Source organism: Rhipicephalus sanguineus, chromosome 9 (genome assembly GCF_013339695.2).
Source record: "Rhipicephalus sanguineus isolate Rsan-2018 chromosome 9, BIME_Rsan_1.4, whole genome shotgun sequence".
NCBI classification, from domain to species: domain Eukaryota; kingdom Metazoa; phylum Arthropoda; class Arachnida; order Ixodida; family Ixodidae; genus Rhipicephalus; species Rhipicephalus sanguineus.
This window is the reverse complement of record NC_051184.2, coordinates 118,427,660-118,440,064: the sequence shown is the minus strand read 5'-3', so window position 1 is coordinate 118,440,064 and position 12,405 is coordinate 118,427,660. Positions and strand designations below refer to the sequence as shown.

Here is a 12,405-nt window from a genome sequence, read left to right as displayed (position 1 = left end):
TCTCGTTCAAGCCATCGTTCGTCAGGAGCTGGAAAATATCGGAGTGCATTCTGTGTGTTCTGTCGCCACGCCCAGAGTCAGCCAACGCCTTTCTGCCACGTCCTCCTCAAACCGACGATTCTCTCCACGTTCTCGCAACCCGGCTGAGTGGCGAACTGCAGATGACCGCCCAATATGTTTCACCTGCCACCGCGCTGGACATATTGCCCGCTACTGCCGCAGCACATGGTCCTCGGCCCCTCGTGCAACGACCAATATGACCCGTTTTGACAGTAATGCCCGCCATTTTTCACCCGCTCCCGAGTCCAACGCCGCTGACGATGCCGCTAGGAACACTTGGTACAGCCGCTCGCCTTCGCCACGTGGACACCAATCTCGTTCGCCGCAAACACGTCGCCCATCGTCCCGTTCGCCACAGCCACGACGCCTATCGTCCCCCGTGGCTTTCAGCCGCCCCATTTCGGAAAACTAAGAAATGCAGCCCCCGGAGGTGGCGCTGCATTGACGACTACGGCAGCAAATCCTCTCTCTGTACACACCAGACGAAGTGTCATCGACGTTAAAGTAGATGGCGTACCTGTTCAAGCACTTGTCGACACGGGAGCGAACCTATCTGTAATGAGTTCACGGCTACGCACACGTTTAAAGAAAGTCCTCACACCAGCAGCTACACAAGTGCTCCGTGTGGCCGATGGCGGCACGCCAATCGTTCTTGTTATGTGTACTGCCCGCTTAAGTATAGTCGACCAACCTACTTCAGTCATTTTCGCCGTGATTGACCGCTGCCCTTACGACGTTATCCTTGGACTGGACTTTTTGTCAAACCACTCTGCTCTCATCGATTGCGCTACCGGCGTCCTTCAGCTAGAACTGCCTCAGCTCGTCGCTGCTTCCAACACTACCCCGCCGCGACTGTGCTCTCTTCAAGACGTGCGTCTCTCACCTCAGGCAGCCACCTACGTCGTTCTGACAGCAGAGCCGCAGGTTCCCGGCGGTGAATATGTCCTCTATCCCCTCGTTGACATTCTTTTGAGCCGGAACGTTGCCGTTCCGCATACACTCGTCACTGTCACCGACAACCGTACCTCGCTACCACTTCTAAATTTCAGCTTGTGCCCTCAAGTACTTCCTCGTGGCTTGTTCTTGGCCAACATATCTGATGCTGACGAATTTGAAATTGCAGCTCTCAGCGCCGAGACTGATTTATTTGCGCCTACTGCGACTCACAGCTCATCTTCTTTGCCGGCTGATTTCTCGAAGATGATTGCCCCGGACCTCAACCCTGCACAGGCCAATGACATCCGTCGCCTCCTCGCGTCGTACAGTGACATTTTTGATCTTGACGACAGACCTCTAGGGCAAACGTCCGTCGTTCAGCACCGTATAAACACCGGTGACGCAAGTCCTATTCGTCGGCGCCCCTATCGTGTCTCCCACACTGAGCGCAGAGTGATCCAAACGGAAGTCGAGACAATGCTTAGCAAAGGTGTCATCGAACCGTCAGACAGTCCTTGGGCCTCCCCTGTCGTCCTTGTAAAGAAAAAAGATGGTAGCTGGCGCTTCTGCGTTGACTATCGCCACTTAAACAAGATCACCCGCAAAGACGTATACCCGCTACCACGCATCGATGATGCGTTGGACTGTCTGCACGGAGCTACATACTTCTCGTCTATTGATCTTCGGTCCGGCTACTGGCAGATTTCTGTCGAGGCAATGGACCGCGAGAAGACTGCCTTCGTAACACCTGATGGCTTATACCAGTTCAAGGTCATGCCCTTTGGCCTATGCAATGCTCCTGCGACATTCGAACGGATGATGGACTCTCTGTTGCGAGGTTACAAGTTGTCTACTTGTCTTTGTTACCTTGACGATGTGATTGTCTTTTGTTCCACCTTCGACAGCCACCTGACGCGTCTCGCTGCAATTCTCGCAGTCTTCAGAACAGCCGGACTTCAACTGAATTCCAAGAAATGCCAGTTTGGCCGCCGGGAGATTACCGTGCTGGGTCATCTTGTAAACGCTGACGGCGTCCAACCAGATCCTGAAAGGATCCGCGCTGTTCGCAGCTTTCCTGTGCCCCGCTCTACTTCTGACGTGCGGAGCTTCATCGGCCTATGCTCTTACTTTCGTCCTTTTGTGAAGAACTTCGCCGACATTGCTAGGCCACTAACAGATCTGCTGAAGAAAGACACCATATTCTCATGGGGCCCTGAGCAGGCTCAAGCGTTCACCGCTCTCATTGGCTTCTTGACTACTCCCCCCGTACTTGCCCACTTTGATCCATCTGCTCCAACAGAAGTTCGCACCGACGCCAGCGGGCACGGTATCGGAGCAGTTCTCGCTCAACGGCAGCACAGTCAACAGTGCGTGATAGCTTACGCCAGTCGCCTGCTCTCTTCCCCCGAGAAAAATTATTCCATCACCGAAACAGAGTGCTTGGCTTTAGTCTGGGCTGTCGCTAAGTTCCGGCCATACCTATTTGGCCGCATGTTCTCCGTCGTTACGGACCACCACGCTCTCTGCTGGCTCACTTCTCTGAAGGACCCGACCGGACGTCTTGGTCGCTGGGCTTTGCGGCTCCAGGAATTTTCGTTCACAGTCACCTACAAGTCTGGACGTTTGCACAAGGATGCAGACTGTCTTTCTCGTCATCCGGTGGATCCTCCTGACCCCGCTGCGCATGATCCGGACAGCTGCGTAATGGCTTTTACTGACGTGAGCCACATGCGCACCGAACAACGTAGGGATGAGTCATTGCGCACCATCATCGATGCCATCCAGTCTGGCAGCACCGACGCCGCATTCCGTATGTTCGTGTTGCATAACGGCATCCTCTACCGCCGCAACGTCAGTATTGAAGGCCCTGAGCTCCTGCTTGTCGTTCCTCGCCATCTACGGCCCGTCATACTTGAACAACTTCACGACGCACCGACGGCGGGACATCTCGGAGTTTCGCGCACATACGACCGCGTGCGACGTCGGTTCTTCTGGCCTGGGCTATACCGCTCCGTGCGTCGTTATGTTGCTACTTGCGACCTATGCCAACGCCGGAAAAGGCCTTCTCTGCCGCCTGCTGGATTTCTACAACCAATTGAAGTTCCCTCGGAACCATTCCATCGCGTCGGCCTTGACCTGCTTGGCCCTTTTCCGACGACGACTTTGGGAAATAAGTGGATCGCGGTCGCTACAGATTATGCGACACGTTACGCCATCACGAAGGCCATGCCAACTAGTTGCGCCACTGACGTCGCGGATTTTCTTCTTCACGACGTCATCCTCCTCCACGGTGCACCGCGACAGCTGCTGACGGACCGGGGCCGCTCTTTCTTGTCGAGAGTTGTCGACGACCTACTTAGATCTTGTGCCACAGAGCACAGGCTGTCTACCGCCTACCATCCACAGACTAATGGACTTACTGAACGTCTTAACCGCACACTCACAGAGATGCTTTCCATGTACGTCTCTCAAGATCATCGCGACTGGGACGCCACGTTGGCCTATGTGACTTTTGCATATAATTCCTCTAGACATGACACCACGGGATTTTCACCTTTTTATCTTTTGTATGGTCGCCACCCCATATTGCCGTTTGACACCGTCTTACCTTCCGCGCCATCTGTTACCATGTACGCTCACGACGCTATTGACCGGGCTCACATGGCTCGTCAAGTCGCCCGATCTCGTCTCGCCACGTCGCAGGAGATGCAGAAAGCCCGCTATGACCACCGGCATCGCAATATGACGTTTGCCGCAGGTGAGTGGGTGCTCCTTTGGTCACCATGTCGCCGTGTAGGGCTCTCCGAGAAACTCCTGTCCCGCTACACAGGACCCTACCAAGTCTCGCGTCAAGTTAGCGACGTGAATTACGAGATTGCGCCGTTGCACTTCGATTCGTCGAGTACGCCACCTGTTGACATTGTGCATGTTTCGCGGATGAAGCCCTACTTCTCTCGCAATTCATCGCCGGACCTGCGTCGAGACGGCGCTACAACGCCCGGGGGTCCTGTTACGGAGAGGAAGTGAAGGAAGACGAAGGGCTGAAGAGCCTGACTGGCGCGCGAGTGTGGCGGTCAGCCATCTTTACTCTTTTACTGATTCCTTTCTGTAAATACATATTTTATATACTCATACAACCCCGTATCAATATTATCAGCACTAACAATGGGCCAGATCACGGTTGTTCCCATGGGAGAAATAAAGATTTCGGTCTTTTATTCGAGGTTGACACATACGGTACATTTCATTTATATTCCTTGGTATTACGTGCCAAAACCAGGATATGATTATGAGGCACGCCGTAGTGGCACCGGAACAATTTCGACCACCTCGAGTTCTCTAACGTGCACCTAAAGGTAAGTACGTACACGGGTGTTCTTGCATTTCGCCCCCATCAAACTGCGGCCGCCGTGGCCGCGGGAATCGCACCCGCGTCCTAGGACTTAACAGCGAAACAGATTAACCACTAAGCTACCACCGCGGGCAAAGCAACATTTCGATGCATGTACACACCGGATTTTCCGTCCGATCGCCCGCTACAAAGCGCACGGCATCATTAATAATCATCATCAACAACTAATATCCTCTAGCGGGCCCGGGTCGGACCTGGTCATGAACAAGCGCGCCCTGGATTAGTTTAGTAATGAACGCCCGGGCCCAGGCCGGGCCCGGGCGTGGAACGACTGGCCCGGGCCGGGCTCGGGCTGGGTACGGTCTAGTACGCCCGGGCCCGGGCCGGGCCTGGGCTTGGAACCACGGGCCCGGGCCGGGCTCGGGCTGGGTTCGGTCATGTACGCCCGGGCCCGGGCCGGGCCCGCGCTTGGAACGACGGGCCGGGACTGGGCTCGGGCTTCATAAAGCGGGCCCGGGCCGTAAAATCCGGCCCGTGCAGTGCTCTAGTACAGGTCACCAGGGCCTTCGTCAATTCGTTCTCACGGCTTTTAGCCTTGGCGACCTTCTGGTTTTTGTCTGGTAAATAAATAAGTGAATTTTGAAAGCGTTATTCATCGCAACAGGAGAGAAAGCAATGCGAATACAATTTAGCAAAGCCACAAGTTTATTCCTTGTGAAGCCGCGGCCGAAGGCTCGCGAGCCGGTGTTTGAGACCTCTGGCGTATATTATGGACAGCAGTATGCGGGTATGCGCCACACGGGACTTGTGGAAAGAGTTTCATGAAGTAGGCGCCAGAGAATTCACGTTATTCATGTCATGACATGTCAGTCATATTCGTCATACACTCATATCCTCCTAAGTCAATTTTCATATCTACCAAGTGAAGGAGACCACCGAGAAAGCACCAAGACGTAGGCGGCTAGATAGATAGATAGATAGATAGATAGATAGATAGATAGATAGATAGATAGATAGATAGATAGATAGATAGATAGATAGATAGATAGATAGATAGATAGATAGATAGATAGATAGATAGATAGATAGATAGATAGATAGATAGATAGATAGATAGATAGATAGATAGATAGATAGATAGAAACGCTCACAGGGTCGTTTTTTCTCTAAGAAACGCCTTGGCATTTAAAATTGAGGGTTCGAGACGGAGTCGAACTCCACATTCTCAGTGGCAGTCAGATGTGCTACGACAGTGCTACGCAAGTGGTCGCCGTCCGTGTGCTTCTTTGCGCTACCGTTCAGAATTGTGATATTTCAGAACGTGCCGCGAGGCAATTCCCCTATGGCTTCGTCGCTCACCTTCAGAAATGGCGCTGATTTGCAGACGATATCATCTGTTTCAGAACTTCAGAACTAAACGCTTCACTTTCGCTTTATTTTAAATGCGAAACATTTCTTAGCGAACATTTGGCACTTTGAGCGTTTCTATCTAAGTATCTATCTATCTATCTATCTAGCCACCTACGTCTGGGCAAGGAGGCGTTGGTCTGGGTGTTCTCATGATCGCACCCTTAGCTTGGTGTAGACCAAAATTGGCGTGGGAAGGTAACAGGATTTCACGAATATGACTGTCGGATTGCGACATGAATAACGTGAAAATTCTGGCGCGTACGTCAGGAAACCTTTTCCACCAAACACGTGTGGCACATACCCGTTTACCACGGGCCGCGGTGTACGGGTATGCACCACAGGTGATTGACAGTTTATATCTACCCAGGAACGGCGAGAACAGACATTGATAACTTAAATGCGAGAGCGTTAAGAAAAACCGACATCGGCAGCGTTCACCCGACAAATGGAAAGAATTAAAATTAAGATCCCAGCAGGAATTGAACCCAAGCATTCTGCGTGGCAATCAGGTATTCTACCACACAGCCACGCCAGGTCTATGAACTGGTTTGGAAAAACAGCCTATGCCAGCGTATTGTCGGTGCAACGTCAGTTGTGGTTGTGGTGCTGGCTATTTATTTTGCAAGAAAGCTATAATCACTACATGATACTCCTACGATGTGTACTCCTACGATACAGGGGTCATATCAGATTAACGTCGGTGGTTCCAGCATTCGCTTCGCTTTTATAGCAGTGTAATAAACATTGCGTTTGTATTCCTATGGTTCAGAAGCTTTATTGTAGCATTGCTCGACCCCGGAGGATTACATTAACGAAAGTTACGTATGATATTCCCATCATCGCACCGTAAAGTGCACTTAGTCCGCAAGAATGACGCAGAGTCCTCTTCATTTCTTACGAGGCTGGGCGATGGCCTCATGCTAACCGAGGATGATGCTGGATTGATTGACAGCCGCTTTGTAGACTAGGCTACGTAGGCCACATACACCCAGGTAATCTACGAATACGACAAGCGCCATCGACTGATGCTGGTCTACGTAGAACTATCCAGGCCTCCCAGCTTCGACGGCCTATATCTGACCAACGCGAAGGGTGACTTGAGGTTCCGCCATGTCGCCGGCTCTATCGACAGACAATTTGTCGACAAAATGAGCGAGGCATCCACGATTTCCAATAGCTGTACTATACCTCATACTTCACTACACATGGACGCATCGTCACCGCTATCTCGACCGGATCCGATAACAAGTCATGACCAGCTGCTGGTGCTCACTATTCGCGGTGATGTCGACCTTCTTCAAGAACTGTCAAGAACCTCTTCCACATATTCACACGGGTTCGTGAAACGTGCATCGTTCTCCATCATAAGGGACAAGTATAAGCACTACATATCAGTTTACCACTTCTGGTGTTGGTAATACCCACGTTGCCGTGGCAGTGTTACCCAACTGTAAAGAACTGGTTACATAACACATATGCAGCTCTTCAACATATATGGGTGCGTATAAAGGATACAAATCTTTAGCGCCATTTTGTCACGTTTCGCTCAGTAAAAAAATTACGCCACAGTCACCTTCACGCCGCGTGCTTCGCATTACATCGGCTCCCACGGTACGTGGCATTTGCCCAATTTTTTTTTCTTGCCTTTACAATTAAAGGAACAAAATGTTATTTAGTTGCACGTTTCTTTGTATTTCGTGTCCCCTTTACGTCGCGTTGCTTAAACAATTCATGTGTTTGCGTCACCATTGTGTACACGTCACGCCTTCGTCAAATTATGTAGAAAATGGCGAAAGTCCAGGATAGCACCCTCGGCATACCTGTGTTTGATACGCTGCTGTCGGTTACTGGCCGCTGGCTCGCAGCAAAAGAAAAACTGAAACTAGTCTACATTCGCTCAGCGGGAAACTGCGAATGCTTGAATAACTGTAATAGTATAGCCAAATGTTAGGTGGTGGTGGTGTACTCTTTATTACGTCCAAAAAGAGCGTGTCAGGTTGTGTGATGGAATTCACTTTCCTGCAGTTGAGCAGAAGGTCGTTGGCTCGTGCGCTTACTGCGCACTTTATGTTTTATTGCGACAGCAGTTATAGAGACAGAGATCTTGACGGGTTTTTCCCTACGCCGTCGTCGTCATGTCCTGTATAAAGTCCAAATTGATAAGATCCCCCCGCGCATCGTATGTTCTACCGCGGGTTAACGCGCGCGAGCGGGGGCCACGTAAGCGGCCGAAGCAGAGATCAAAAGAGCCGGCCCGTTTGCGTAGGTCGCAGGGCGCATGCAATAACAATACCCCGCTCGGGGGGCCTTCCGTCGAAGCAGACAGGAAACGCCCCGCCCGTTTTGAACGAGCAGGAAAAGACGCGAATGGGGGGGGGGGGTGTCACACGAGCACCAAATTTGAACTTTGATTCTAAGGGCGCGGTAGCGTTCGCTGGCGCGCCCGCTATCTAAGGAGCCATCAGCTGGCGGCTCGTATGCCCCTTCTACGTGCTGCGCTCTCAACGCGAAGTGACTATGCGGAAAGAGCATCTCTCCCTGGAGCGGCCGCATTCCCTTACACCAGCGTTTTGTAATTATGCGAGTTCGGATACAAAAGAGTTAGCTGCCAGCCTCACTTCGTATAACACTATCATTTCATGCTATCGCATTCATGGCTTCGCCGTTGCGGTGAAAGTGTGACTATTTTGTTGAATCCCGTGCGGTAGCGCTGCCAAGATTTACGCTCACTGTCAAACTTCTTGTATTTTACTTCACGTGTCGCGTTATTTTTTTTGACAAAGCGTAGCAAATGAACCTATTGTTTCAAGAAACAAAAAAAATAAAGAAAACTAATACAGTTGTAACAAGTGACACTAAAAACGAAAACCCCGCACCTACGGCTGCAACACGAGCCCGGGTCTTTTAAGTACAGCGCGGGAATTTTACCAATGCACCACTTTGGTAGAGCCGCGCGCCGTTCTTTAACGACCACACATTACAGGCAACCGATCGCAGCGCCATCAGCGGCTTTACTCTCTTTTGGTTTCCCTTTCTGTGCATTGGTGATGCGGTCGTTCCGATCGCAACCCTTGTTATATTATACTCTACTTTCGCCTTTGAGTCGTTAAAGGTGGTTGCATAAGGGACCATGTGAATTTTTGCCTTTGTCTGCATCGTTTCGCGCTAAAAACAGTTGAATTGTGTTATCGTACCATTAACCCCAACTTTAAATACCCTAGAAAAGTACTGTCCCTCTTGAATCCAGAGGATCCGAATGCAAGAAAATAAAAAATAAACTACAATAATTTGTGCAAATGTAGCGCCTGTTAAGGTGACCGTGGCGGCAATACACTAGTATAGAAGGAAAGTATTGGCGTTCGTTTTATGCCCAAGAGTGGTGCACCCTATGGTCAATCGGTCTTTCTTCTTTCGTTCAGAAAGACTGTCTCAACTCGAGGTACGGATGCTTTGTTAGCTTCCTTCCTTTTCTCTTTTTTTTTTTGGCAGTAAATGCGCATGCGCTGTGACTCGACACCGCGCTGCGGCGAATACACGACAGTGCTCTTCAAACGCGGTGTCAGACATGGCTGAGGACAGAAACGATCTAAACACACCTCCTACGCTCAGCAGCATCGACGCATCGCCCGCCATCGAAAGCTCGGATGATGATTCGTCTTTTCGGTTGGACCTTGATTGGTGAGGCTTTCTTTACGCCAAGAACTTCGTTGAATAACGCTACCCGTAGCCACGACCTTAGGTACTGACCCGCCGTGTTAGCTTAGCACGCAGGGCGACGCACTGCTAAGCTCGAGAGGCGGGTTCAATTCCGGGCCCCGGCGGCTGCATTTCGATGAGGACGAAATGCAAGGAACACCCGTCTGTTTAGAATTAGGTGCACGTTAAATAACTCCAAATGGTCTAAATTAATCCGGAGAACCCCACCCTAACACGGTGTGCCACATAGTCATGTCGTGATTTTATCGCGTAAAACCTAAACAATTATTAGTAATTACCTTGCGTACTGAGTACGGCATATTCAAATTCACTGGCACGGTAAAGCGAGCGTGTCGTAACCAACTTCGTGGCCATTGAGCCCTTCTACTCCTTTCTACGCAGCCGAGATATGTAGCGCGAGCAATCTCATGTGCTGCTGCAGAACTTAATGCCGTGCTACTGGCGCACCTGATAAGGAAACGAAGGTAATTAGTTCAAAACTTGAATTTAATGACGTTTTATTTTAATGGGTGGCCCTTTGTTGGCCTTGAATACGTTTTCCTTAGGGCCATTTAAAAGACAGGACAAAAGAAGACAAACAAGTGCAATCGCGACACCGACCTTGTGTCGCGTCTTTCACCAGCGCTACGGACAACATATTCAAGAAGTGATATGAACAAGCTCCCTCTGCAACTGTCGTGAACTTTGTCAGGTTTATAAGGAAAAAAAAATTTTTTTAGAAAAGTGTTCGAGCTGCAGGAACATAGCGGCGCCGCCATGGTATCTTACCCGATAAGGCGTGGCTCTGCTGTAAGCTCGATGATGCGGCTTCAATTCCTGCTCGCGGAGCTTTCATTTCTACCCGCGGACGAACTGCGTGACACCCGTGTAATCAGGCTCAAGTGCACTGTAAAGAACACCATGTGATGAAAAGTTAGCCCGTGTCCCCCGCAGCCGCGTTTCTCATATTGTTTGGCACGTGAAATTCGGGCCATTATTTCTCAAAAAGAGGAGGTGCGGGAAAGAGCTAATCATGCTCTCACATCAGCGTAATAAGCAGATCAAAATGATATAACGACGAGGACAAGCGCCGACACATTCAGCGCTAGCAATACATGATGCATGTCCTTCTTGGCATTATTGCATGACCATAGACGTTATGCGCAGTGCCCATTCACGTAATATATCGTTTAGTATAATGACATGGGATATCAGTGCTATAGTGTACCACCGCACACTTCAACCCCAATTCGCACTTGCTTTCTGTGTCGTCGTAGAAGCATGGTAGCAATACATGCGCTCAATTGAAGCATTCTTTACTTACGTCGCTACTTTAAGAAATGCTGATTTGTCATTTTTATCGTGATCTGTTTCTTTCAACGCTGCTCGGTCTGGGTAAATAGCGATGCGCTGCATTTATTAAGCCCTCGTTTCAAAGCTACACTACCAGCTAGTCTACACTCGCATCATTTAACGTGTTTCGAATTATAGGTTCAACTACCTAATGTTTGCACAAAAAATAACGAAATATTATACTGGGATTGTGCCCAATGTTACGCGTGACTAGGACACGCTGTAGGGAAACCTGTTGGTTTGGCTTGCGCGCTTAAGATTTATCGCACTCGGGACATAACTCTCGTAATAATCTGCGCGTGGGCGGTGTAAAACATCAATTTCTGCAGGAACATTTTTACTCAATAGTATCCCGCATCCATCTTCATTTCTTTAACCGCCGTCCCTACGCGTTCATCTACTTAAAATGGTTCTGGTGCAACGTTTCTTCAAAGGTGCAACACGGCCTTTCATTAAATGTGTTCCAGCCCAAACATCAGAAGAAAAAAGAAGCCGTTATAGAAACACCGAGTGTCCAGAACACAACTGACGCGCACATGGCGCTCTTGAAATTTTGGTATTTGGCATAAGGTAGTGCAGTGTTCGCAACTATGTCCACCGCTAGCCTTAGCACGTGTTCATACACGACGCTGGCGCCTGTGTGTGGGTGCCGCCTGTCGCCAGTGGAGGGTTGCTGGAGTTATCGTTGCAATATGGCCTGTAATGGCTATTTATAGACTATTTTACGTAAGACATGAGGGCGTCGCCACCTTGGGCTGTTAGACGAATGTTTTCTTACTTTTATATCGCGACCCGAATTGATAAGGTCATGAAACGTCGAATGCGCCAACCCAATCACGTGTAACGTGAACCGTGGCACTGTTTCTTTATTTTACTAAACATACGGCACGGTAAAGTTAACAGACCAATATGGCGGCACCGAAACCCATCCCTAAAGTAGTCTATAGCTCTTAGACTGCATCGAAATTGTTTTTGTGTGCCCACCATTTGAGCGAAATCGACAGATGTTGCGAGACCGACTACAGGTCTTCAGCTATCACACAGAGAGGAAAAGCGCAATTTCATACCGTTTTTTCATTCTATCTCCTTATCGTAGTTGTTCGCACACCTGATAAAGAGCGCAGTGGTAATTTTCAAATGATGCTTCACACTTTTTCTATTAATTGGCGCTGCACCAATTCCAAAGCAGTGCCTGTGTCCCTGCTTGTTTAGCAATGGTGCAGCGAATTCCTTCTTCAATGGCTTAATTTAAGCTCAGCTGTGACTAAGCTGGCGCTTGCCAGAACACCCGTAAACCATCTTTTTAACCTTTTATTTCTTCGCATATTTAAGCAATCCTGTACTGCGTCTTTCTGCTCAGCGTGGCTATTGCAACCCATAAGGTCGATGTTTCACAATATTGCCTAGAAGTTGAAAAAGGGTATTTTGTCAATTATGTTGCGGGACGCCTCGTCGATGCATGTTTTTGTGTTTGCTTTAAGGTTATCATGTTCTACATGCGTACACTGGCCCGATAGCTTACGCTGTCGAAGCTATGGTGACAGCATAACATGTGCGGAGGCTAACACAAAGTTCATCGACGGTCACTGTAAGGGAAG

At 49.6% G+C, this 12,405-nt stretch overlaps 1 protein-coding gene across 3 annotated transcripts in view; it reads left to right on the top strand.

The window, feature by feature from the left end:
- The first annotated feature begins 9,252 nt into the window (after window positions 1-9,252).
- The window catches only part of LOC119406066 (zinc finger protein 90-like), a 41,014-nt gene continuing 37,861 nt past the window's right edge, over window positions 9,253-12,405 (top strand). For all 3 annotated transcript variants that reach the window (XM_049418853.1, XM_049418854.1, XM_049418852.1), the window contains exon 1: window positions 9,253-9,436. In XM_049418853.1, the coding sequence (XP_049274810.1) occupies window positions 9,403-9,436 (34 nt within the window). In that variant the 5' untranslated portion in view covers window positions 9,253-9,402. The remainder of the gene's footprint in view (window positions 9,437-12,405) is intronic.